The sequence below is a fragment of the Nematolebias whitei genome, chromosome 15, assembly GCF_014905685.2.
Source record: "Nematolebias whitei isolate Nwh7 chromosome 15, NemWhi1, whole genome shotgun sequence".
Lineage (NCBI taxonomy): Eukaryota > Metazoa > Chordata > Actinopteri > Cyprinodontiformes > Rivulidae > Nematolebias > Nematolebias whitei.
Genome location: NC_056512.1, coordinates 38233789 through 38260614, shown reverse-complemented (window position 1 = coordinate 38260614; position 26826 = coordinate 38233789). Strand labels below are relative to the sequence as shown.

General features: G+C 44.6%; 3 protein-coding genes across 3 annotated transcripts in view; 1 reads left to right on the top strand and 2 right to left on the bottom strand.

The window, feature by feature from the left end:
* Positions 1-918, bottom strand: part of psmd3 (proteasome 26S subunit, non-ATPase 3) — a 6567-nt gene extending 5649 nt beyond the window's left edge. Inside the window, exon 1 of the mRNA XM_037688652.1 lies at positions 605-918. Within this exon, the coding sequence (XP_037544580.1) occupies positions 605-794 (190 nt within the window). The 5' untranslated portion in view covers positions 795-918. The remainder of the gene's footprint in view (positions 1-604) is intronic.
* A 1846-nt stretch (positions 919-2764) lies between these two features.
* LOC119421275 (leucine-rich repeat-containing protein 3B-like) lies at positions 2765-4564 on the bottom strand. Its single transcript, XM_037688651.1, has 5 exons — positions 4343-4564; positions 4097-4222; positions 3760-3924; positions 3607-3685; positions 2765-3475 (listed from the first exon to the last, which is right to left on the bottom strand). The coding sequence occupies exons 1-5, from the start codon at positions 4562-4564 to the stop codon at positions 3255-3257; spliced, it is 813 nt and encodes a 270-aa protein (XP_037544579.1). The 3' UTR covers positions 2765-3254.
* Positions 4565-6716: 2152 nt separating this feature from the next.
* Positions 6717-24709, top strand: wnk4b (WNK lysine deficient protein kinase 4b). The gene is made up of 24 exons (XM_037688582.1): positions 6717-6895; positions 7243-7715; positions 8532-8704; positions 9527-9747; positions 9880-10037; positions 10113-10201; positions 11410-11629; positions 11709-11951; positions 12072-12249; positions 12349-12500; positions 12634-12707; positions 12821-12956; positions 13227-13343; positions 13441-13587; positions 13786-13840; positions 13952-14062; positions 15636-16267; positions 16456-16501; positions 16568-16680; positions 16833-16881; positions 22103-22526; positions 23600-23805; positions 23887-23981; positions 24650-24709. Exons 2-24 carry the CDS (start codon positions 7314-7316, stop codon positions 24707-24709), a joined length of 4101 nt encoding a protein of 1366 aa, XP_037544510.1. The 5' UTR covers positions 6717-6895; positions 7243-7313.
* Positions 24710-26826: the final 2117 nt, after the last annotated feature.

Here is a 26826-nt window from a genome sequence, read left to right as displayed (position 1 = left end):
GGAGCTGGACCAGGGGAGCTGGACCAGGGGAGATGGACCAGAGGAGCTGGACCAGGGGAGCTGGACCAGGTGTTCCATGTGGAGTTATTCAGAACTGTTGTAACAACGCTGATCCTCTGGGACAGAAACAGAATCTGCTGATTAGTCCCGTTTGACTGATCTGTCCGCATAAAAAGGATAAACCGGTGTGACACATTTAGAGATTTTAATTAAATTTAAATCAAAAGGAGTTGTAAAACTTAACTTGGTCAACATTTACAACAGATCTGATCAGATTACAGGTTTGCTAACTCACTGTTTACATTCTGAAGAGGTTTGGGTCTGGATTCGGTCCTGGCCAGATCTGAACCAGGTTTTGGGTAAGGGTCTGGTCTGAAAATTTCCATAGCAGATTAAAATATATATATACACATATATAAAACTGGTTCTACTTGGATCTTTTCTGTCTGTTTACGCTTTTTTGACGCATGTCAGCAGTTAGCTTCATGCTAACAGGCTAACGGCCGGTCCCGGATCGGTTTGTTGGTAAAAAGTTCTGGCAATGACCCGGCACCTGTCGCGACATCTCTCCCCGGTTTTGATAAACTATTTTACCCGGCTTTACCTTCCAGTGTCAGGCTGTCCAGCTCTTTGGGCTGCTTGGCCGTGTTAGCAGCATCTTCCTCAGGCATCTCCACGTCCTGCTGCTCCGGGGCCGCGTCTTTCGCTTCCTTTGGCTCTTTGGACTTGTCGGACTTGGAGTCCCGGTCCCGACCGCCCGCCTTGTCCCGCCGCTTGGCCGCTGTCTCCTTCATGCTGTCGGGGAACAAACTGTGGAATTTAAACGGGTTTGATGAACTGAGCCGCTGAACTTTATCCGCACAATGACTGGACAGAAATCTACAGGCAGAAGCAACTGACGGAGGAGACAAAATGCGCATGCGCAAAAAGTCGATAGCAGAGCGATGAAGACCAGAGCGCATGCGCTGGGTCGATAAGAGATAAATCGATTTTAGCTATTCTTAATTGTATCACATATTTTTAGTTTTATATTTCAAAACAAGCTAAAAACGAGAAGGGGAAAAAAAAAAACAGAACCATCAGAACCCGGAAGAGCTACAGTCAGGAGCATAGTCAGGCTCAGAACCCATCAAACATTCAGGTCTTTCTTGTAAATGAGTCCCAGTTGCTCAATGGGACTAACCTGTATAAATAAAGCTTGAATGAAAAATACTTTTTTATTACTTTGTTTTATACACATTTTTTTGTTTTAGTTTACTTTTGTGTGTAAATTTATCGATTGATATGTTATTTAGCCTGTGTTTTTGTGACAATATATACTTAAGCATATTTAAAAAAAAAAACTTTATTAATCCAAGAGGGAAATTAAATGTTGTTGTAGCTCATCATCCTGGTTTCATTAAAGAGTTGTTATAGATGCTGATGGCCGTGGGCAGGAAGGATCTCTTGTAGCGGTCTGTCTTACAACGGATCTGAAGAAGCCTCAGACTGAAGACACTCTCTTGTTGTATGACAGTCTGATGAAGAGGGTGCTGAGGGTTGTCTATAATTTTCTTCATTTTATGAAGAATCCTTCTTTGTACAGTTATCTCCAAAGGTTCTAGAGGAGTCCCCAGAACTGAGCCAGCCTTCTTTATGAGCTTGTTGATCTTTTTGAAGTTGCTCTGGTGCTGCTACCCCAGCAGATGATGGCAGAAGAGATGGCGCTCTCTACAACAGACTTATAGAAGATATGCAGCATCTTGCTGTAAACACTGAAGTACTTCAACTTCCTCAAGAAGTACAGTCTGCTCTGTCCCTTCTTGTAGACTTCATCGCATTTCCAGTCCAGTCTGTTGTCCAGGTGAAGCCCAAGGTATTTATACTTCTCCACCACCTCCACTTATGGAATTGTTTTGTACTTTTTTAAAATGAATAAACTATATACCATACCATACCATACCATACCATACTTCTTCTCCCATGATGGAAATAGTGTTTGACCTGTTCCCGTGAACAGTATGTCAGAATCAGGTTTTAACATGTTAATATTTCCTCTGTGAAGCAGCTGAAGCTGAAATCTGAATTGAGGACATTCAGGGGAAACATTGTGCCAAATAAAAAAAAATATTTGAATAAGTAATAAAAAAAGTATTGTCTTTTTTCCCTCTATGTAAATTTTTATTTGAGAGGATAAGAGTTATCTTCAGTTCAAGTCATTATGTCACAGATCCTTAAATACAAAGAAACATCTGTTTATTTATTTTTATTTTGCACAGATTTAAAGTGATTAAAATGAACATTTAAACAGAAATGAAGCCCTGATGTGACTCTGGGAGGCGGTTACCACGGCAACAGCTCCTCTACACTCAGCAGGCCAGAGTTTTGATATGATGAAGCATTTGAGAGAAACTTGGAGAACTAAGGGTCTTTCAGGGTGCTCAATTGGTCACTTCAGTCCAGAGAACCTTTAGAAAAGTCTTTAGGTTCTGGAAGAGTTCCTGTAAAATTCTGAAGGCCTTCAAAGCCCGTACCTTCTCAAAATTTTAAATATCTTACTAAATATGTAGTTTTTAAGGAATCAGAGACCTCAGAGATCTGTAGGAAGACTCAGTAAGTCCTTCAGGATGTGGATCTTACAGTCCTGAAGAAGGGTCCAAGGTTCTGTAAGAAACATCTTAAGGTTCTCAAGAAGGTTTTAGACTCTTCAACAAAGTAAAAGTTTGTGGTTTCTTCAGAAGTTTCAGGAACTCTAATAAATCATTTGAAGCATCTGTAACTGGGTTCTGGTGGTTTGAGAGCGGATCACTTCATTCAAACAGTTTATTGGGTTTTGAAAAAGTTCTTTGGGTCTTGAAGGAGTTTCCAGTATTACTGGGTGAATTTCTGGAGATAAATGGTTCCTCCTTCTGGAATTCCTGAAGACATTAATGAGTCACTGATATGGTTCTCTAAATCTTTGTCCTGATCCAAAAACCCCTTGGAGGGTTTCTCAGCTTTTTATGTTCCTAGAGCATCCGTGAGGAGCTCATCTTGAAGTTCTGTGTGTCAACGAGGAACTTCGTAACTCTCAAATGAAACATCAGAGCTTTTTCACCGAACTTGGTGAGGTCCCATCTTCAGATTCTCTTCAGGGTTGTCGGAGCCTTATATTAGAACACCGGGGTGGAAAACTTCTTGGAATATGAATCAAGTTGTGGAGATATGTGGTAAAACCATTAGAAAGATGTTCTAAAATGGAGTTACAGAACAGCAAGAGGTCCTTAAGCAGACCCTTATTTGGGTCTAAACGGGTCCCGGCTCTCCAGGAACTTGAGGTACTCCAAGTGTCGTCGGGCGACTGCCTGGTTCTGTCGAATGTAGTAGAATAAGTAGGAGATGAGGCTGGAGAACCAGATGAACATGGTGACCATGGTCAGCATTTCGCTGGTTCTCCTCACTGACTGACACAGATCCCAGTCCTCCACCAGCAGGACCAGAGGAAGCCCAACAGCTCCTGGAACACAAACGGGGTCAGGGTTAGAACCTGGCACCTGTTCTGACCATGACCACTTCCTACTGCAAACATGAAACATTCTGTGTAAGAAGAACAAAAACTTCCTCTTCAGGCCACCTGAGGAACCTTACCGAGGTTCGGGAGGTCAGAGGTCAAACAGATGACTTTATCTAGAGAGGACTCGTCCAAGACCAGCTGAGGTATGGACATCTGAAACAGACAGGAAGTCATCGACCCAAACTGGACCTGTCTCACACCAACGAGGCCCTACAGGTGGAACTCACCTGCATCCTGCAGTCACAGTGCCAGGGGTTCTGGGTCAGGTTGGCCTGGACCTGAAGACCACCAAGGACCTCTGGGTCTAGGGTGGTGAGCTGATTGAACGACAGGTCCAGGAACCGGAGAGACGGCGCCAACCCGAAGAAACAACCAGCTTCCAGTAAAGACAGCTGCGATAGGAAACAGGACGTAAGGCAAACAGGAAGTAAATCAGACCATTTGTGAGTCAAACAGGAAGTGAGAGAAACAGGAAATGAGTCAAAGAGCAAATGAGAGAAACAGGAAGTGTAACCAGCATCTACTGGTTTCTGCTGCGGGGTGTTGCTGGTCCAAAGTGGGTACCTGGTTGTGTGACAGGTCAAGCTCATCGAGCAGAATCAGATCAGAGAAGATGTACGCCGGCAAGAAGCTGATGAGGTTTTTATTCAGAAACAGCCGAGTGGTGTGATTGGACAGGTCACCCGGTACCTGTGGACAAGAACACACTGAGCACGCTGACAGAACTGGAGCACATGGATCAGCTTCAACAGGGACTGCTCACATTCAGAACCTCTGATTTAAAAGGTTCGGATAAACCTGCAGACAGACCTGAGTCAGTCTGAGTCCACTGCAGCGAACTGTCAGTCCCCTGAACGCCGCCGCCGTCTGCTGGCAGGCGCTGATGGAGGAAACTCTGTTGCCACGGCGCCACAGCGCCATTGCACGGGGTGATGATGTCACGACCAGGCTGGGCAATGGAAGCATCAGGAGGAAGAGGACGAGCATCCTCGGTCCTGATACCGCAGAAGAAGAAGGCGGCTGTAGAGGCATGATGGTCACTTCCTGTCACACGTTCAGCTGCATGTTCTGTTATTACTATTCAGCAGAAGGGACTAAAAGAAGACAACAAATAAAACAAAAATCCAGAAAGTTGTTTACTGATTTTCACAATAAAAGCATCAGGTGTTCAAATCAGTTTATTATAATTTATAAATCATTTCAGGAGCCTCGAAGTAACACTCCAATCTGAATTAAACAACTTGATGAGGAGCATTTACAATCCTGATTAACAAACTTCAGGTTTTTAACAAATAAACTGACAAATGTTCATATTTTAAAATCAATTTATCACCAATTAGTTTCCTCTTTTTTTCCATTTTTTGGGACTAAAACCAAAATAGATCAGAGCAGAGGGAACCCAAAGAGGAAAACAATCAGATTAAAGAAGAGAAAAGAGGAGGAGGAGGCCGAACAAAAGGATGAAGATGATTAAAGAGACGAAGACGAAGATAAGGTTAATCCTGCAGGGATTAGACCAGATTTACTGCTTCAGATGAAGGAAAGAAATCTGACATTCTGCTAAACATATGAACTCACAAAATATGAAATATTTATTTAAAAAAATTATAAATATCTACTTTTTATTCTGCTCTCCTGTTTTCATTTATTGTTTTGTTCTTCAGGCATTTTAATAAAAAAAAAAAAAATCTGAGTCCAACACAAACATATTTAAAACATCAAAACACTCACTGTCATTCCAGGAAATGTGACTAATTTCATAAACAAACAAACAAACAACAAAGAGCGTAAGTGCACGAGCATCCTGTTGTATTTATTCTCAACAAAACAGACCGCCAATAAACAACAAATGTGGCATAAAACTGAACAAAAACTATTTGTACTCACGCTCATCATATCAGAGGAAACGAGAAGCTGAAGTCTGACACGTAAACAAACAAACAAACAAACAAAGATGATGTGGCTGTGATCCGTGAGCTCTGGTCAGTGAAACAGAAAAAAAGATGCAGGTTTGAGTCACGTGATCAGCGGTGACGCAGCGCCCTCTGCTGGACACGCGCTCACGAGTCAACAGTAAACATGAACACCTCCAGGGTGAAACAAACACAGTTTTTGTTAATCTGTGAACTGATTCAGGATTTATTAAAAAATGTGAAATAAATTAACGCTTAAATGAGAAAAAGGAAGGGAAAAAAAGGAAGCCTCATATTGAATATATTAAAAATAATATTACAAAAACTATTGGAATATTTCCTGATGCATGCTCAATAATCCAGGTAGAAAAATCCAAAAAAGTTAAATCTGATCCTCTGGACATTCAAAAAAAAAAAAAAAGCAAAAAAATCTAAATATGTTTCGTCTTGCATCAGAAAGACTTCCTCTATTGAAATAATGTTTAAAATAAAAGATTTAATAAATGTAAAAGTCTTGCATATTATATACTCTTCCTTGGTTATGCTCTATATGTAATATTGCTCAGAAATATTCTGGGAATGCAAACAAAACAACTATTCATTCAACCTTTATTTAGACAGGTTGAATGAATAGTTGTTTTGTTTGCATTCCCCCATATTTCTGAGCAATATTACATATAGAGCATTGACATTCTGACATATTAGTAAAGTTACAACAAAAAGCAAGGCTTATTAATAAAGTGGGATATTGTGAACCAATTTAAAAAAAACTGTTCAGATGACCCGACTAAGAAGTATTTTATATTGTTTTGTTACCAAAATAAAGTTGAGTTGATTTGAAAGTTGAGTTGAAAACTACTGTTTTTAATTTAAATAACATTTAGAATAATAATGTGTAAAATGTTCAGTCTGTTTGGACAACTTTATATCACCTTTTTGATTAAACTTATTGAAATCAATGAACTCTTATCCCTGAGTTCAGTCTGCAGGAACAGGCTCCACCAATCAGAGAGCAGCTTTCTGTTCGCAGCCTGACAGGCAGCTCTCAGGGCTGAGAGGTGCACGATCCGATCAGGAGGATCAATAAATCAATAACATCCGATTGGGCAGTTGATCTGAGTTCGGTTCGGTTCTTTTACATACTGATCCCATTTTAAAGTAAAGATCAGTCACGTGACCCCGCTCCTATCAGCCAGGTGACAGGTGTCCGGTGGGCGGGGCTTACAGCAGCACATGCTTTCTGCTTGCAGCTGATAGAGGAGCGCGAGCCTAGCTGCGCGCGCACCGCAGACAAGCAGAGAACTCACAGCAGAACCAGAACCAGAGCTGAGGACTGAGCTGGACCCGCTGTTGTGACCCGAACCTTCAGCCGGACCAGGTTTGACCCCGGAGGACTGAGCTGGACCCGGCTGAACTTGGAGCTGAACTGGACGCTGCAGACGGAACCACAGTGAGTCCAACACAAACACAACTTTATTGTTACACAACGATGAATAAAAACAACACTAAAATCCAAATAAAACTTTAAATTAAAGTATAAATAAATACAATATTTGGAAAACTGTTTACTATAGAACTGAAACAGATTTTATTTATTTATTGTTTAAATATTTTTAAATTTGACTTTCATAAAATTCAGACTTGTTAGTTTACAAAAGTTTAGGATTTTAAAATTTTAAATAATTTTTCAAAACAAATTAATTTAAGTAATTTCCTGAATAAATAAAGATAATTTTTTTTGTTTAATTTTGGTTTAATTGGCTAAAAGATCCTGATTATGATCGGTTTGATTGACAGATTATTGGAGCTCCGCCTACTCTGACATCACAGTGCTCCTCCAATAAGCGTTGCCACGGCGACAGCTTAGGATGATGCTCTCCACCTCTGACAGTGATGCCAAACAGAGACGTAAAGATAATGAAGATGGTGAAGAGGACAGGGAGGACGCAGACCATCCCGTTACCATGACGACAACAACGGAAGATCCCGTCGACCAATCGGACGCTGGAGACAAACCCCGCTCAGGTCAGGACCTCAGCTGGGACTCCTGCGACGAAGGGGGCACTGTTCTGTCAGACTCCATCCAGGAGGCGTTACCATGGCAACGGAAGGAGGAGGAGCACGATGATGAGGAGACGAAGGCAGTGGCGTCTTCGCCCGATGGACGATTCCTGAAGTTCAACATCGAGATCGGACGGGGGTCCTTCAAGACGGTTTACCGCGGCCTGGACACAGAGACCACTGTGGAGGTGGCCTGGTGCGAGCTGCAGGTAACACCCACCAGCCACAACATTACGACCACACGCAGGTGGAACTGTGGGTCACCTGGTTACCACGGTGACAGTCAGGGGGTGGAGTCTATACAGCAGCTGGTGACGTGCAGCACACGCGTGTGAGTCAGCAGTTTGTTGGAACATACACACTATCTGAGGTCGTCACACACACACTGCTGCTGCTGATAACACACACACACACATACACACACACACAGAGAGAGAGAGAGACTTTAATTCAATTTCTCTTGTTGTCATACTTTATTTTCTGTTTATTTTTGTTTGTTTTTGAATCAGATCAAAGTTTTTTTTGTTGTGACTCTGAAATAAATAAAGTTTAACTAGTTTGAATAGAACGAGTCGTAGAAGAAAGAAGAGTTCAGGTTAAAACCTGACCAACAAGCTAACAGAGACACGTTACAGTTGTTTATTTACCAAACAAACATGGAGCTGATGTTTGTTTACGCTCTTTAAAGAACAGCTATTTTTAGAAACAGGCAGCAGAAAAACAACTTTTATTTATTTTATCGTCATGGAAACAAGTTTCAAAACCCAGACCTGCTGGTTCCTCTGGTCAGGTTCTGGTAGTTCCTTGATGGTTTTCCTCTGACCCACCTTTAGGAGGAGCTGCTCAGATGCCCTCAGAACTTCCAGGAAGTGTCAGATCATAAACAAACAAACAAACAAACAAGCACCTCGTGAGGCGTTCAAGTGTTTCCATGTCAGCAGGTCGTTAGCTCGGTGAGGGCTCGGTGTCCTTCACGGTGGAGCTTCTGTGTTCTGTTGGACCGACCTGTGTGTTCTGTTGGACAGACTCACTGCCTGAGCCGGGCTGAGCGGCAGCGCTTCAGCGAGGAGGTGGAGATGCTGAAAGGCCTGCAGCACCCCAACATCGTGAGGTTCTTCGACTCCTGGAAGTCCAGTCTGAGGGGCCCTAAATGCATCATCCTGGTGACCGAGCTCATGACGTCCGGAACCCTCAAAACGTGAGACCAGAACCTCAACGTCCCCTCGGTCCGACCCACGCTCGCAGTTTAATTGGTTTTTATCGCTTCCCTTTGGTCAGCTTTGATTTGTGGTTTTTATTTTTCTATTTCACTTTTAACTCCTGAACAATTTTATTTACAGAAATCTCTATTTAATATTTTAACCTTCATCAAACACAAGTTCTCCAAAAAGACTCCAACGTTTTAGATTCTTTACCGTAATGCTCAAACGTCTGACACTTGTTTTAGTCCTCAAATGCCTCACCGTCTTAAATCTTTCTTTTTATGAAACAGTTTTCTTTTAGTTCCCAAAATAAACAGATGTGCTAATTTAAACTTTTAGCTAGTGTTTTACTACTTTTGGCTATTATTTAGATATTTTTAGCTTTTTGCTATCATTGATACTTTTTAGCTTTTAGCTAATATTTTATTACTTATTTGATAATGTTTTGAGCTAAGGTTTAATGCTACTTTTAGTTAGCATTTTGTTATTTTTGGGTAGTTTTGCTACTTTCAGCATTTAGCTAGCCTTTTATTATTTTTAGATTTTAGCTAGTGTTTTGCTATTTTCCAAATTTAGACAGCATTTAGCGACTTTTAAATTTTAGCTTCTTGCAGCTTTCTTCATCAGATATTTAGAGTTTACAGAAAAAGTTTTTCCTCTGGTTTAAGTTTAATAAACTCTTTCCATCATTAAAGTTTGTTCATCAATCTCTTAACAACCCGCAGGATGACTATGTGTCTAAACTCCTGAAGTCCATTTCAGTTGTCTGATGTAACCCCGGCAGAACCTCATGTTCAAGCTGTTCTGCACCTGTCCAGGTACGTGGGAAGGTTCCGCCCGATGAAGCTGAAGCTGCTTCAGCGCTGGAGTCTCCAGATCCTGAAGGGTCTCCACTTCCTGCACTCTCGCTCCCCTCCGATTCTGCACCGAGACCTTAAGTGTGACAACATCTTCATCAATGGACCCACTGCCTCGGTGAAGATCGGAGACCTGGGCCTCGCCACGCTCAAGAAGGCCTCGTTCGCCAAGAGTGTCATCGGTGAGTCCATCTTTAATGATCTAATAACTAACTGACTCTTGATCCTCTATCAACTAACTCGTCCTTATGAAGTCAGAGTGGTTAAAATTTGCAGAGCTCATAAATTTGCTTTTTGGTTTGTGTTGCGTTCAGGAACTCCTGAGTTCATGGCTCCAGAGATGTACGAGGAGAAGTATGACGAGGCCGTGGATGTTTACGCCTTCGGTATGTGCATGCTGGAGATGGCAACATCCGAGTATCCTTACTCCGAGTGTCAGAACGCAGCCCAGATCTACCGCAAGGTCACCAAAGTAAGGCCCCACCCACTTCAGCTCTGCATATTTTCTGTTGTGTTCCATGTGTCTGACTGTCCGTTTGTCTTTCAGGGGATCAAACCGGACAGTTTTAACAAAGTACAAGTCCCAGAACTGAAAGAGGTCATCGAGGGCTGCATCCGAACCAAGAGCAGTGAGAGGTAAATCTGTGGTTAGTTCACTGTCCACAGAAACAGTCAGAAAACTTAGATCTGTGGTTAATTCACTGTCCACAGAAACAGTCGGAAAACTCAGATCTGTGGTTAGTTCACTGTCCACAGAAACAGTCAGAAAACTCAGATCTGTGGTTAGTTCACTGTCCACAGAAACAGTCAGAAAACTCAGATCTGTGTTAGTTCACTGTCCACAGAAACAATCAGAAAACTCAGATCTGTGGTTAGTTCACTGTCCACAGAAACAGTCAGAAAACTCAGATCTGTGGTTAGTTCACTGTCCACAGAAACAGTCAGAAAACTCAGCTCTGCGGTTCACTGTTCCCAGAAACAGTCAGAAAACTCAGCTCTGTGGTTCACTGTTCCCAGAAAAAGTTAGAAAACTCAGCTCTGTGGTTAGTTCACTGTCCACAGAAACAGTCAGAAAACTTAGATCTGTGGTTAGTTCACTGTCCACATAAACAGTCAGAAAACTCAGCTCTGCGGTTCACTGTTCCCAGAAACAGTTAGAAAACTCAGCTCTGTGGTTAGTTCACTGTCCACAGAAACAGTCAGAAAACTTAGATCTGTGGTTAGTTCACTGTTCACAGAAACAGTCAGAAAACTCAGCTCTGTGATTAGTTCACTGTCCACAGAAACAGTCAGAAAATTTACATCTGTGGTTAATTCACTGTCCACAGAAACAGTCAGAAAACTCAGATCTGTGGTTAGTTCACTGTGTCAGTGTGTGACAGCAGGTCATCTGTGGTCGTTCAGTGACTGGTTTGGGTTAGTCTAGTGTTGGTTTCAGCTGGAGTGTGGGTTGGTTTGGTGTTAGGGTGTTTGTTTGTTAGCGGTGGGTTTAGTGCTGATCAGTGGTTGACCTTGGCTTGGACTTTGATTGTTTTAAGATCTTCCAGTGGTTGGTTTAGTTTCTGGTCTGTGGTTAGATTAGTATTGGTTAAGGGTTGGTTTAGAGTTGGACTGTGGTTAATTTAAGGTAAGTTAGTGGTTTGTGTTTGGCTTTGACTTGGTGTAGGGTTACGGTTGGTTTAGGGATTGTTTTTGTTGAGTTTTTGGTTAGTCAAGGATTGGTTTGGGGTTGGTTGTTGGTATGTGGTTGGTTTATGGTGGGTTAGTTGTTATTTATTTAGTTTGTGTCTTTAGATATCCTGATGCATGCTCAATAATCCAGGTAGAAAAATTTGTGTCTTTAGGTTCACAGTTCAGGATCTTCTGGACCACCGGTTCTTCCAGGAGCAGACGGGTGTCCACGTGGAGCTGGCTGAAGAAGACGACGGTTTGAAGGCGGCGCTGAAGCTTTGGCTTCGGATGGACGACAACAAGAAGCTTTGTGGCAAATACAAAGACCACGACGCCATCGAGTTCTTGTTTGAACTGTACAAAGATGTTCCTGAGGAGGTCGCCCAAGAGATGGTACCTGCATCATCACGCTGATGGCATCATGAAGATTACATCTGGCAGCTGGTCTTACCTGAGCCTGCTTGTTTCTCAGGTGATTCTGGGGTTCGTGTCAGAGGCGGACTACAAGGTTATTGCCAAAGCGATCAGACACAGAGTGACGGCGATAAAACGGGAGAGGGACAAAAAGCGCCGCCTGCTGGAGGAAGCTCACAACAACCAGAAAGAAGCCATCAACGAGCATGAACCTGAGCCCAACTCCCTACAACCTGAGCTGTCCAATCTGAAAGCTGAATCTGCCTCAAACACATCTTCTGCTGAAAAGGCAGCCAGTCAGGTACTTTGGAGCCGCTGGCATAGAAATATTTAAAACTGCTGATGTCATCCGATAGATTAAACAAAAGTTTGTTTCTTATTTTTTGCTAATCTTTTGAAACATTCTTGTTCAAAGTCACAGAATAAGCCTCCTGCTGGATCTCAATCCCCACCCACAGCACCCACATCAGCAGTGACATCATTGGCATTGTCCTTAAACAGCCTGCTGGATTCTGGGATCAGCAGCATGTCCTGCAGGACAGAAGGAGATGAGGACAAAGACAAGACGACCGAACTCTTATCCCACTCCTCTGCTGCCTGTCAGTACTTCATTTTAAATATTTTATTATTAATGTTTTAATTTATCTGATCATACAGATTTTTGTTTCCATTAACTTTTTGTTTTGTTGCCATGGCAGCCGACTGTGAGACAGGGGTCTACTTTAACACCTCAGGTGCTGCAGAGACCCCGCCTCCTGTCCCAAACCCCACCCCTGTCTCGGAGACTCAGTCCCTTCTAAATCATCCAGCGTTCAAAGCTCCGCCTTTCCCCATGCTACGCTTCCCAAAGGTGAGTCGAATAGGGACCACCAAAGAAGGCGTGGCTAATCCCCGAACAAAGGTAGTCCTAAATATGAACTGCTGTTTCTGTCGCCCTGTCATGGAGGACAAGAGCAGATATTAAAAATGTTTCTGTGCTGCAGAGCATCGCCGTGTTCCAGAACGCTGAGCGACATCCACCTAACTCAGTCCACGGCTTCTCCTCACCTGTCGACAGGTAAACAAAGGCTCTAATAATATTCAGCTTAAAGCACCAGTACATTTCAGTTTAATGTGACTGTCGTCTCGCACACCATATTTTATTTTTGATCGTTTTCTTCCTTTTTGCAGCTATTCCTCTGACATAACCTCGGGTTTTAGTGACGGCAACGATGGCCAACCAGATAAGAGCAACCATGAAGCTGCTAAAAGAGAAGCTACGAAGCAATTCAGGAGGAGAGCCAGAGCTCGTCTGAGAATCATCGGGGTGAGTTGGAGCCCAGAATCTCTTCCTGTTCCTGCCAGAGTCACCTCCTGTTATCACCAGAGTCACTTCCTGTAACAATAAGAGTCACTTCCTGTAACAATAAGAGTCACTTCCTGTAACAATAAGGGTCACTTCCTATAACAATAAGAGTCACTTCCTGTAACAATAAGAGTCACTTCCTGTAACAATCAGTCCCTTCCTGTAGCCATCAGCATCACTTCCTGTTAACAGAACCATATCTGATCTGTGACGTGTGTTTGGTGACTTCAGGTGTCCGATAAGGAGGACCGGGTTGTGGAGTGTCAGCTGCAGACTCACAACAATAAGATGGTGACCTTCAAGTTTGACCTGGACGGAGACAATCCAGAGGACATTGCGGCGGTGATGGTGAGGACATCGGCCAATCAGAGCAGAGCATTGCTACCTGTGTTTCAGCATAGAAAATGTTTGAGGAGCAGCACAGCAACCCACTGTCTGACTGTAGCTCCACAGAGACTTCATCCTGCTGTCAGAGCGGGACGGATTCATCCTTCGGATGTACGAAATCATCAAGAGGGTGGAGCTTATGATGCACCAGCAGCATCCAAACACGTTGTCCAACCTGACGGCGTCCACGCTGCCTGAATCACAGGTACCGTGCACAGCGGGAGTGTGGTTGAAGTGAAGGTGTGAGGAGTTTGGTTTTGACTGTAAATATTGAAGCTCAGCAGGTTTGACCGGCAAATGAAGCGTCACCAGAATATTTCTCTGTTTACAAAGTTTCTGCAGGTGGAACAACAATGTTTACGATTTACCGACTAATTTTTATGTCTCGTTTATGTGCTTACAGTTAAATCTGGTAACAAAGGGTTTGTCCAGAACTATGTCCTCGTCCTCATTACCTGGTAAGGAAGAAGTTTTAGAAATATTCAAGACAAAAGGAATATAATTTAAGAACATCAGTTTGACTGACTGAAAATAGTTTAATTTAATGTATTTATGTTTCTTCCTGTCAGACATAGGCAACAGTAGCCCCTCCCCTTTGAAAGCTGTTGATTTCTGCATCGACCGTGAGGCCACGCCCCTCGTCAGACCACTGAGGTCCCAGTCTTTTCAGACTCCGTCAGGTACGACCTGTCCCCCATTTATGATGCAAGCACAAGGCTTTTTTTCTTAAAGGTCCAGTTTTTAGGCTTCAGATGGATCTTCTAACTGAAGCTTGACAGGTCATCCTCAGGGTGAGACCTGCCGGTCCGGGGTCCTCAGCTCCAAGGCTCCACGGCTGGGTTTTTACTTCTGTAAGGTTTAAATTCAACACTAGAGGTGACTGCATGCAACTCACAGAACCCTGGAACTAAAGATTCTACTAGATGTTTAAAAGTTGCTGTTTGATCCGTTCTGAATAGTTCAAGGTTCTTTATTGTCATATGCATCACATGTCGTACGTGAGGTGGAACGAAATTGTGTACTGGTCCCAGTTACATCTAACAGCAAAAATATAAATTATAAAAGAAACAGTAACTAAGGATCTAAGATATAAACTAAACACTAATAACGCAAAACAATACGCCGAACAACAACAGCACGAACATGAGTCTGTGTGAGCAGATGAGGACGAATGAACACAGCAACATGAAATGAATCAGCAGCATGTGATCAGCAGCATGGATAATCAGCAGCACATATCAAGTGGCATTACAGGGATTTTTTTTCACAGTGATTATCCTAGTTAGAGATTTGTGAGTCTAACAGCCTCAAGGTAGAAGCTGTTCCTCAGTCTAGTGGTTCTACACTTAATGCTCCTGAACCTCCTTCCTGAGGGGAGCGGGGTAAAAAGTGTGTGTGCTGGGTGAGTGGGGTTCTTCATGATGCAGGTGGTCCTCTTCCTGCATCTGGAGGTGTAGATGTCTGTGATGGTGGGGAGGCTGACTCCAACAGTCTTCTGTGCAGCCTTCACCACTCTCTGCAAAGCTTTTCTTTCTGCAGCTGTGCAGCCTCCATGCCACACGTTGATGCTGGAGCACAGGATGCTCTCCACTGCACACCTGTAGAAGGAGGTGAGGACTGAGCTTCCCAGACCAGCTCGTCTCAGCCGCCTGAGGAAGTAGAGTCTCTGATGAGCTTTCTTGATCAGGCTGGTGGTGTTGTTGCTCCAGCTGAGGTTGTCATTCAGGTGCACATCCAAGTACTTGTAGCTGGAGACCACTTACACCGCAGATCCTCCTATGTTTAAGGGGGGGGGGGGGTAGGTGTGTTTGTTCCATCTGAAGTCCACGACCATCTCCTTCATCTTCTTCACATGCACATTTCTGTGATGTAGTAAAATCTAGTTTGGATCAGTACATTGTCATGATTTAAAAGTCTGATCGGTAGATTCGTGTTTTATTCAACTTGTTGCAAATTTCACCTTTAAGTCCTGCAAAGACCTCCAGGACAGTTCTCCACCGGTTTAAGTCCGTATGATGGCGAAGGAAATGAAGGGCCCAGCATCTGGCCCAGACCAGGGATACCCGGGTCTCTTCCAGGGTTTTTCTCTGATCCAGGGGCTCCTGGTAGCCATCTAACAAGAATTAAAAGTTAAAACCTGGACCTTGACCTGGACCTGGATCTTGAGTTCACTGAGGAGTGAAAGTCCATGATGTTTAAAGTTTTTATTATAATTTTTAAAGAATTTCATCAACAAAGTTTTTCTCCTTCCAGGTTCCTCCTATCAGCTCCCCCCTGTACCCACTCCCTTCCCCCCACCTCCCCCAGCTCCTCAGTACCACCTCCCGACTCAACACTACTCCACTTACACAGCCTTCTACCCCACCCCGAACCCTATCCCTCCACTCCCCCGAGTCCAGAGCAACCCCTCCCTCCTCACCTCCGTCTCCGCTCCCTCAGTGCCTTCCACTCCGCAGTGGCCTCCCCCTGACCAGCCTCTCTTCTCTCTGGCTAACGTCCTCTCTGTGGCTATGAGTGTGGCCCAGTCCCTCATGCCCCAAACCGGGACTCAGACCCTCATGCCCCAAACCGGGACTCAGTCCATCATGCCCCAAACTGGGGCTCAGTCCTTTATGCCTCCAGCAGGGGGTCCAAACCAGGGCTTTCACCCCCCTCACCTTCAGGTCATGTCTCCCCTGTTCCCGAGCCCCCAGACGGCACTCTCTCCTCCTGGATCTCCATCTTTGGGCTCTAATCTCCAGCATCAGAACCACTCGTCCTTCTCCCCCACCCTCCCCCACCAACAGGTCTACACACCCACTTCACCTCAGATGGGCTTCGGCCAGCAGGGGGGGGCATCTGGCCAGGCTGCAGACACACCCCAAGGAGGGCAGAATCCGATCCAGGTGAGATCCTGTTGGACTTTCAGGGTGAATTGGGTCATCTGAGCTCCAAAAACCTGTTTGGTTCTGATTGGGGACTAGAGAATCTTAGTTTCTGTGGTCAGGGGTTGGGGGGGGGGGGGGGGGGGGAGTTGGGGTCAGAAGAATTCAGTCAGGTATTTGGGTCTGATGCTTTCATTCCTTCACTGCAGCTCTTCAGTCCTGTTTTGAAGCCTGGCTTAGCTCCGCCCCCTACAGGTGAGTCCGTGCTGACATTATGCAGCTTCATGACACCTGAGCCCTGAACATCTGACTGGTTCACAGGTTCAGACATAGTCCTCCTTCCCGGTCAGACCAGTACTCCCAGTCATCAAGGAGAGCTCTCTGACTCCTCCTCCTCCTTCTCCTCTCCTCTTCCATCAACTCCTCACAAACTGGTAAATCCTGTCAACAAAATATTACATTACATTTAAAAAAAAGTAATTTTACCTTCTGTGTGTCACGGTCCTGTTTAAATACTGGCACCAAGAGGAAATGTGGAAGCTGGTACTGATCCGATCACAAACTTAACATTTTATTTCTGCTCCAGGTTTCTCCTCCTGGTTCTCCATCAGCCAGAATTTCACCGACCCTAAAAGGTACGTTTCACCGTCTAGTGTTAAAAAGCAGAATCTTCTACAGAGTTTATTAACTAAATAAATAATAAACTAATTTAAAAGATATTTAATTGTCTGGTAAATCCAACAAAGTTAATCCAGGTCCTCTGGACAGTCTCTTTTATTGTTTAAATAAATAAATAAATAAATAAACGTCCAGAGGACCTGAATTAACTTTGTTGGATTTTTTAATCTGGATAATTGAGCATGAAATTTGACGTCTTGCAAATATTTATGAAGATCAGCACCTCCAAATCTGAGGCAATGGTCTTCAGTCTGAAAAGGGTGAATTATCTTCACCAGGTTGGGGATGAAGTGAAGTTAACCCGCCTGCTGCCCTTCGGTCAAAATGACCCACATGGCCTCAGTCTTAAAATAGAGGCCACATAGGTAATTTTAATCCAAGGGCAGCAGGGGGTAATGGCAGGTTTTCACCACTGATGGAAGGAAAGAGCCTGAAATCAACAGACAGATCAGTGCAGCTTCTCTAGTATTGTGGACTCTGAGGTGGTCCATTGTGGTTAAGAGAGAGTTGAGCTCTAAGGAGAAGCTCTCTGTTCATTGGTTGGTCTATGTTCCTACCCTCACGTGAGGTCATGAACTCTGGGTAGAGACCAAAAGAACCAGATCCTGGATCCAGGAGGTCTAAATGAGTTTCATCTGCAGGGTAGCTGGACTCTCCCTTAGAGATAGGGTGAGAAGTTCAGTTATCAGGAGAGACTCTGAGTGGAACTGCTACTCCTCCATATCGAGAGGAACCAGTTGAGGAGGTTCAGACATCTTGTGAGGATGGACACTGGATGCCTCCCTAGGGAGGTGTTGTGGACATGTCCAAGTGGGAGGAGACCCCAAGGAAGACCCTTGACACGCTGGAGAGACTACATCTCTCTTTTGGCCTGGGAACACCTTGGAGTCTTCCCAGAAGAGCTGGAAGAGGTGGCTGTGGAAAGAGATGTCTGGACCTCCCTGCTCAAGATGCTGCCACAAAACCTGACTTCAGAACAAATAGAAGATGATGGCTGGATGCTATATGGATAAATTGATGGATGATGTTGGATGATGGATGAATGATAGATGGATGATGATGATGGATGTTGATGGATAGATGGATGGAAAATAAATGGCTGGATGGATGGATGATTATAGATGATGGATAATGGATGGATGATGGAAGGATCATGATGGCTAATGGATGAATGGATGATGATGGATGATGATGGATGGATGGACAATGATGGATGATGGATGGATGGATGGATGGATGGATGAGGATGGATGAATGATGAATGGATGATGATGGATGATGGATGGATAGGCGGAGGTGGGGCATGTTGGCGAGTGCCTGGTGGCCGGGCTTTTACCCATGGAGCCTGGACGGGCACTGCCAGACGTGGGTCCCCCTTCCCATGGGCTCACCACCTGTGGGAGGGGCCAAAGGGGTCAGGTACAATAGGGGATGGGTGGTGGCCAAGGGCGGGGACCCTGGCGGTTTGATCCTCGGCTACAGAAGCTGGCTATTGGGACGTGGAATGTCACCTCTCTGGTGGGGAAGGAGCCTGAGCTGGTGTGTGAGGTTGAGAGGTTCCGGCTAGGAATAGTCGGACTCAACTCAATGCATGGCTCTGGAACCAGTTTCCTTGAGAGGGGTTGGACACTCTTCCACTCTGGAGTTGTCCCTGGTAAGATGCACAGAGCAGGTGTGGGCATACTTGTTGCCCCCCATCTTGGTGCCTGTACGTTGGGGTTCACCCCGGTGAACGAGAGGGTAGCCTCCCTCTGCCTACGTGTGGGGGGGACGGGTTCTGACTGTTGTTTGTGCTTATGCACCAAACAGCAGCTCAGATTACCTACCCTTTTTGGAGTCCTTGGAGGGGATGCTGGAGAGTGTGCCTCTTGGGGACTCACTTGTTCTACTGGGGGACTTCAACGCTCACGTGGGCAATGACAGCGAGACCTGGAGGGGTGTGGTTGGGAGGAACGGCCCCCCTGATCTCTGCGGCTGCATGTCTTGGACACTCGGGTGAAGAGAGGGGCGGAGCTGTCCACTGACCACTACCTGGTGGTGAGTTGGCTCCGATGGTGAGGGAGGATGCCGGTCAGACCTGGCAGACCCAAACATATTGCGAGGGTCTGCTGGGAACATCTGGCAGAGTCTCCCGTGAGACGGAGCTTTAACTCCCACCTCCAGGAGAGCTTCGAACACGTTCCGGGGGAGGCGGGGGACATTGAGTCTGTGTGGGCCATGTTCCGTGCCTCTGTTGTCGAGGCGGCTTATTGGAGCGGTGGCTGCAAGGTTGTCTGTGCCTGTCGCTGTGGTAACCCTCGAACCTCGTGGTTGACACTGGCGGTGAGGGATGCTGTCAGATTGAAGGAGTCCTATCAGGCCTTTTTGACCTGTGGGTCCCCGGAAGCAGCCGATGGGTACCGGCAGTCCAAGCATCATGCGGCTCGGGTGGTCGCTGAGGCAAAAACTCGGTCATGGGAGGAGTTCAGAGAGGCCGTGGAGAATGACTTCCGTACGGCTTTGAGGCGATTCTGGTCCACCATCAGGCCTCTCGCGGGGGAAAGCGGTACACCACCAACACTATTTATAGTGGAGGTGGTGTGTTACTGACCTCAACTCAGGATTTCGTGGGTCGGTGGGCAGAATACTTCAAAAGACCTCCTCAATCCCACTGGCACGTCTTCCACTGAGGAAGCAGAGCCTGGGAACTTTTGGTCGGGCTCTCCAATCTCTGGTGCTGAGGTCACCGAGGTAGTTAAAAAAGCTCCTCGGTGGCAGGGCCCCAGGTGTGGATGAGATTCGCCTGGAGTTCCTTAGGGCTCTGGATGTTGTGGGGTTGTGTTGACTTACACGACTCTGCAATGTTGCGTGGACATCGAAGGCAGTTCCCCTGGATTGGTAGACTGGGGTGGTGGTCCCCCTATTCAAAAAGGGGGACCGTAGAGTGTGTTCCAACTACAGGGAGATCATGCTCTTAAGCCTCCCTGGTAAGGTCTATTCGGGGGTTCTGGAGCGGAGGGTCTGTCGGATAGTCGATCCTCGGATTCAGGAGGAGCAGTGCGGTTTTCGTCCTGGTTATGGAACACTGGACCAGCTCTACACCCTCAGCAAGGTCATGGAGGGTGTGTGGGAGTTTGCCCAACCAGTCTACATTTGCTTTGTGGACTTGGAGAGGTGTTCGACCGCATCCCTCGGGGAGCCCTGTGGGGGTACTCCGGGAGTATGGGTACCAGGCCCCTTGATACGGGCTGTTAGGTCTCTGTATGACTAGTATCCGAGCTTGGTCTGCATTGCCGGCAGTAAGTCGGGCTCGTTCCCAGTGAGAGTTGGACTCCACCAAAGTTGCCCTTTGTCACCGATTCTGTTCATAACTTTTATGGACAGAATTTCTAGGTGCTTCCAAGGTGTTGAGGGGACCCGTTTTGGTGGCCTTAGGATCGTTTCTCTGTTTTTTGCAGATGATGTGGTCCTATTGGCTTAATCAGGTTGTGATCTACAGCTTTCGCTGGAGCGGTTTGCAGCAGAGTGTGACACGGCCGGGATGAGGATCAGTTCCTCCAAATTCGTGGCCATGGTCTTGAGCCGGAAAAAAGTAGAGTGCCCTCTCTGGGTCGGGGAGGAGGTCCTGCCCCAAGTGGAGGAGTTTAAGGATCTCAGGGTCTTGTTCACGAATGAGGGAAAAATGGAGCGTGAGCTCGATAGGTGCAGCGTCGGCAGTGAAGCGGGCGCTGTATCAGTCTGTCGTGGTGAAGAGAGAGCTGAGTCAAAAGGCGAAGCTCTCAATTTACCGGTCGATCTACATTCCTACCCTCATCTAAGCTTAGTTGTGACCGAAAGAACGAGATCACGGATACAGGCGGCCAAAATGAGTTTTCTCTGCATGGTGCCTGGGCTCTCCCTTAGAGATGGGGTGAGAAGCTCGGTCATCTGGGAGGGACTCACAGTAGAGGCGCTGCTTCTCCACATCGAGAGGAGCCAGTTGAGGTGGCTCGGGCATCTGATTAGGATGCCTCCTGGACGCCTCCCTGGTGAGATGTTCCAGGCACATCCCACCAGGAGGAGACCCAGAGGAAGACCCAGGACACGCTGAAGGGACTATGTTTCTCGGCTGGCCTGGGAACACCTTGGGATTCCCCAGGAGAAGCTGGCCCAAGTGGCTGGGGAGAGGGAGGCCCTCCCTACTTAAGCTGCTATCCCCGCGACCCGACCCTAGATAAGCGAAAGAGGATGGATGGATGCATGGATCGATGGATGGATGGATGGATGGATGGATGGATGGATGGATGGATGGATGGATGGACAATGATGGATGATGGATGATGATGGAAGGATTGATGGATGGTTGGATGGAAAATGAATGATAATGGATGGATGAACAATGATGGATTATGGATGGCTAGATGGATGAATGATGATGTATGGATGATGATGGATGGATGGATAGATGATGATGGATGAATGATGATGGATTATGGATGGATGGATGTTGATGGATGGATGGATGAATGGATGCTGATGTTGGATGTATGATGATGGATGATGATGGATGGATAATGCTTGATGATGGATGGATGATGATGGATGGATGGATGATGGATGGATGATGATGATGGATTGAATGATAATTGATGAATAATGGTTGGATGATGGAGGGATGACCATGGATGAGTGGATGATGATGATGGATGTTGATGGATGGATGATGATGATGGATGGATAATGGATGGATGGATGATGATGGATAAAAGCTCTCCATAATGCTCTCCATAAAGGTCCATTTTCAGGCTCAGTGGTAGAAGAATCACCTCAGTTGATGTTCATTATCAGCACTCATTAAAAACACATCAGTTGGGACACTTCAGTTAAATTTAAGTTTTGAACCTGCAAGACGAGCCCAGACCATCAGCTTCTACCACCGTGCTGACAGCGGGGAGGAACCGTTTGCTGCAGTGCATTCTGGATAAAAATCTCTCCTTTGGTCTGGTTTTGTCCCAGAAGTCTTGTGGTTCCTTCAAATTAAACTTCTCAAATCTAATTCATGTTGCCATGTTGTTAGAGGGAAGAAGCCATGACCTCTGACCTTTGACTTGCTGACTGAGGCCTATAGTTTTAGATGGAGATTTAAAAACAAAACACACAAGTTGTACTTGATTTTTTTCAGATACAAATTTTCCTGAATCTTCTTCTCTTCTTCCACAGTGAAGAAACCGGCCTTCACTGTCGGTCGTGTCGGTCGCTTCCAGGTCTCGCCCTCCAAAGACTTTTCTTTTGACCTGCGCCCAGAGCCCCGCCCCCTGAACTGGACCACACCCACCACACACTCACCACCTCCTCCCACATGGAACCAATCAGAGAACGAGTCAGGAAGCAGTATGGAGGATAACCAATCAGAGAGTACCTTCCATTTGGTCTCTCCACCTGGAAACTATGGCAACCCCTCATCTCAGGAGGACAGGAATGCAGAAAGTCTCAAGCTGAGCATCAATCTGTGGGAGGAGTTAACCATCAGCCCCCGTGTGAGTGGCAGCAGTTTCAGCCAATCACGGAGCCGCTCTGCAACATACAGCTCTGACGAATCAGAGGAGGAGGAGCTGTGGGAGGAGCTATTGGAGCTACGTCAAAGGTGATTGGTTGATTCAAACAGGAAGGAAAGAAAGATAAAAATATTTGATTTAGAAATAATTTATTGTTTCATTGAACCTTGTGTTTTATAATTTCTAACAATACTTCTAAAAATCAGAAAGAGCTTTGTTCACCTTTATTTGCTTACAACAACATAAAGTTAAGATATTTTATGTTTTGTTTTGGCAGATTTTTTTTTAAAAACATTTATTAATTTCTGGATTTTACACTACAGTTGCTTTGTTTTAAAAGTTGAGGGTTTTTTTTGCCCTATGTGTATCTAACTCAGTTACCAAAAGGAGCCAAAATTTAAAACTTTGTCTGAACCACGGGCCACTTTCAGCTGAAACGGTCTAAATAAAGGTTGAATGAAACATTAACTTGAGTCAGACATCCAACAAAAATACAAATTGTAAAGAAAAACAGTAGTAAGATCTAAGATATGAACTAAGTACCAGGTTCTGCTGGAGGTTTCTTCCTGTTAAAGGGAGTTTTTCCTTTCCACTTTCTCCTTTGTGCTTGCTCAGGATGGGAGACTGTGACAAAATGAATATTCAGCACAACCTGCTGGCTTCCTTATATAGAGAACTTTTACTAATTTACTTTTTATGTTTATGAAGGGCAGCACGGTGGCACAACTGGTAGAGCTGCTGCCTCTCAGCGAGAAGGTTGCTGGTTCAAATCCCGGTCCAGGGGCCTTTCTGGGTGGAGTTTGCATGTTCTCTCCGTGCATGCGTGAGTTTTCTCTGGGTACTCTGGTTTCCTCCCACAGACCAAAACATGCATGTTAGGCTGATTGGTAACTTTAAATTGTCCCTAGGTGTGAGTGAGAGAGTGGATGGTTGTTTGTCTCGTTTGTCTCGATGTGGCCCTGTGATGGACTTGCGACCCGTCCAGGGTGTACCTCGTCCCTCGCACAGTGATTGCTGGACATGAGCACCGGCAACCCCCGTGACCCAAAATGGAAGAAGCGGGTAAAAGATAATGTGCCCTGAGACAACTTCTGTTGGGACTTGGCGCTATATAAATAAACTGAATTGAATTACCTGTTCATTCCTATCCTCTTTCTTTCAGACACCTTGTGCAGGTGCAGAAGCTGCAGGTGAGTCAGAAGCAAGAGATGGAAGAGCTCTACCGCCTCAAGGGAAAAGTCCCGCCCCCTGGAATTCTTCCTCCCGCTGCCATGTTGAACCACCGCCATCGCCGTCCCTCCAAGTCAGGAAACGTCCCTCCGGCTCACAAAACCAGCCAGCAGAGAGCGGACATGCTGCCCCATGCAGGTGGGAGGGTGCACTGCAGACAGATCGTAAACATCTGATTGGACTGAATTACGTATTTGTTTTTGTTTGTGTATGGTTCAGGCATCATGAGGAGGAGCTCGGTGAACGGCACCAGCGGTGGATCTCAGGACAGAGCTCTGAAAGGCGTGACGTTCGCTCTGAGACACAGCTACAGAGTGAGCTTCATTTAAACCTGAACTACGGATTCACTTCATGTTGAAATAAAATAATCTGATCCGAACTGACAGAATCACCGACAGATCACCAGCTATGAGCTGGCATTATTTGTTCTGATTGTTCAGCGCCTCTGACTTGATCCCACTTTGAGCGGTTCTGTTTTTATCAGTGTGTACAAAATTTCAATTTAGAAAAATAAAAATCCAAGAAATAAAAAAAAAAAAAAAAATGTAACAACAGATTACATACAATAAACAACACATTGAAATGATTATATTATTTGTAATATTTTTTATTCGATCTATTCATTTATTTTGTGTATCATAAAAGGCTATTTTCTTACACTGATAGAAACGTTTATTCATAATATATATTCAATACATTTAGACTTCTGGATTCAGTTTTTTCTTTCTTTCTTTTTATTTTTTTTTAAAGAAAATACAGAAAACAAATCAGTTTACTTTAAACATCTTAGTTAACACCCCCCCCCCCCCCCCTAAATCTGTATGTTATAAAAATAATGACAGCACGGTGATTAAAATATAAATTCTGAATATTTAAAATGTTTGATATTAATTTGATTTTTAGCTCTGATTATATGTTTAATTTAATTGTTGCTGGGGGTAAAACTGTTTGCTTGACCTTTGACCTTTGTGTGTTCAGTAAGACAGGAGCTGATGAAGACATGCTGACCTTCAGTGACGCTGAAAATGATGAAGAGGAGTAAACGTGTGTGCCAAACTGAACTTTAACTGAAATCTGTCGGATTCAGAACAGATTCAGATGGTTTTTAAAATGATGATTTATCAATTTATCAAAGAAGAAAGTGTTTCTGTTGGATGTGATGGACAGATGTGTTGGTTCTGACGATTTATGAATTCACACTGTTACAGTTTGTGGAATAGCCCTTTAAACCCGTTGTATTTATCAGTTCTGAACCACTTGTTCTCAGGAGCTCAGATTCTGTCAGAACCTGCCCCAGGACACTTTATTTACATATTTATTTATTTATTCTGAGTTTATTTTTGTCATTTATTCTGACGAGATGATCCTGATTGGTGAATGGATGGGGTGATGTCACAGCGTTAAGAGGAAATCAATCGGCTGACTGATGGACATTTTTTCTGCTCGTTAAGGTTTCATCAGGTTTCATCCATCCATTATCTTTACCCGCTTCTTCCATTTGGGTCGTGGAGGGGTCACTGGTGCCCATATCCAGCCATCATTGTGCGAGAGGCGGGGTACACCCTGGACAGGTCTCCAGTCCACCACAGGGACACATAGAGACAAACAACCATTCACTCTCTCACTCTCACCTGGGGACAATTTAGAGTTACCAATCAGCCTAACATGCACGTTTTTGGTCTGTGGGAGGAAACTGGATTACCCGGAGAAAACCCACGCAGCACGGAGAGAACATGCAAACTCCACCCAGAAAGGACCCTGGACTGTGATTTGAACCAGAATAACCTGCGTGCTGAGAGGCGGCAGCTCTACCACCTGCACCACCGTGCTGCCCTTCATCAGGTTCCTACATGTTTTATCAAAGACTTGGCATCAGATTTTTTCTGTCTGATTTTATTAAAGCACTTTGAATCACTGTGTGCCTTACTTTAAATGTTTTAATAATTATTGCAGTATTGATGTGTGATTCATTTTAAATGAAGAAATAAAAAATGTGTGAAAATAAAATTTTAAAGTTGATATTTAACATCTTAGTCTGATATTTCATGATGACACCCTGGATTTTACGTATGTTAAAGTAGAAATGGTAATGTGCAGTGTGCATGATAAATGCTTTTTTATTGTTCTTAAATTTACTGTAGGTTTATTTATTTCAACAGTACTTTAATGTAAAAAAATTATCTACTGGACGTTCCTGTAGATTTAGATGCTTTTATGTTACATTAACAACAACTGTGCAAACAAACAGAACAATAAGTGAAGACAATTGTTCTAGTTGTGTTCTTGTGATGCTGTTAGTCTAAACAAAACATAATACACCCTCAGATTATGGCCCGGATGTGAAATGGTGGCAATATTGCCAGAAAGAGTCGAGGTTTTCCAGCCCAAAAATCTGTTAAAAACCGCCACATCCCAAAAAACCCACCCAATCAATATATTGTTATAATTATTGTTTGAACATGAACACATATCAGTACATCTAAGGTAATTGTGTGTGTGTGTGTGTGTGTGTATATATATATATATATATATGTGTGTGCGTGTGTGTGTGTGTGTGTGTGTGTGTGTGTGTGTGTGTGTGTGTGTGTGTGTGTGTGTGTGTGTGTGTGTGTGTGTGTGTGTGTGTGTGTGTGTGTGTGTGTGTGTGTGTACCTCACCGAATAACTATCGGCCTATCTCTAAATTCTGCGTTTTAGCTGAGGTTCTAGAAAATCTGATAAATTCTCAAATCAAAAGGTATTTGGTGTCATTTAAGGTTAGGTTCTACACTTAATGCTCCTCAACCTCCTTCCTGAGGGGAGCGGGGCAAAAAGTGTGCTGGGTGAGTGAGGTCCTTCATGTTGCAGGTGGCCCTCTTCCTGCATCTGGAGGTGTAGATGTCTGTGATGGTGGGGAGGCTGACTCCAACAGTCTTCTGTGCAGCCTTCACCACTCTCTGCAGAACTTTTTTTTCTGCAGCTGTGCAGCCTCCATGCCACATGATGAAGGACTCCACTCACCCAGCACACACTTTTTTGCCCCACTCCCCTCAGGAAGGCTTTCCATCAAAATAACTCACCGACATAAAAGACACTGTTTTTATACACACACACCCATATACAAAGTATATGTGTATATATATATATATATATATATATATATATATATATATATATATAT

What these genes read in the sequence shown, in the direction of transcription:
- LOC119421275 (XM_037688651.1), bottom strand. Translation starts at nt 4,564, where the DNA reads ATGCCTCTACAGCCGCCTTCTTCTTCTGCGGTATCAGGACCGAGGATG. An exon ending in GTGGACTCAGACTGACTCAG is followed by an intron (nt 4,223 to 4,342) that starts GTCTGTCTGCAG and finishes TCTTGTCCACAG; the next exon opens with GTACCGGGTGACCTGTCCAA. An exon ending in CTCTGACCTCCCGAACCTCG is followed by an intron (nt 3,476 to 3,606) that starts GTAAGGTTCCTC and finishes TTTGTGTTCCAG; the next exon opens with GAGCTGTTGGGCTTCCTCTG.
- wnk4b (XM_037688582.1), top strand. Translation starts at nt 7,314, where the DNA reads ATGATGCTCTCCACCTCTGACAGTGATGCCAAACAGAGACGTAAAGAT. An exon ending in CGAACCAAGAGCAGTGAGAG is followed by an intron (nt 10,202 to 11,409) that starts GTAAATCTGTGG and finishes TTGTGTCTTTAG; the next exon opens with GTTCACAGTTCAGGATCTTC. An exon ending in CTATTGGAGCTACGTCAAAG is followed by an intron (nt 22,527 to 23,599) that starts GTGATTGGTTGA and finishes TCTTTCTTTCAG; the next exon opens with ACACCTTGTGCAGGTGCAGA.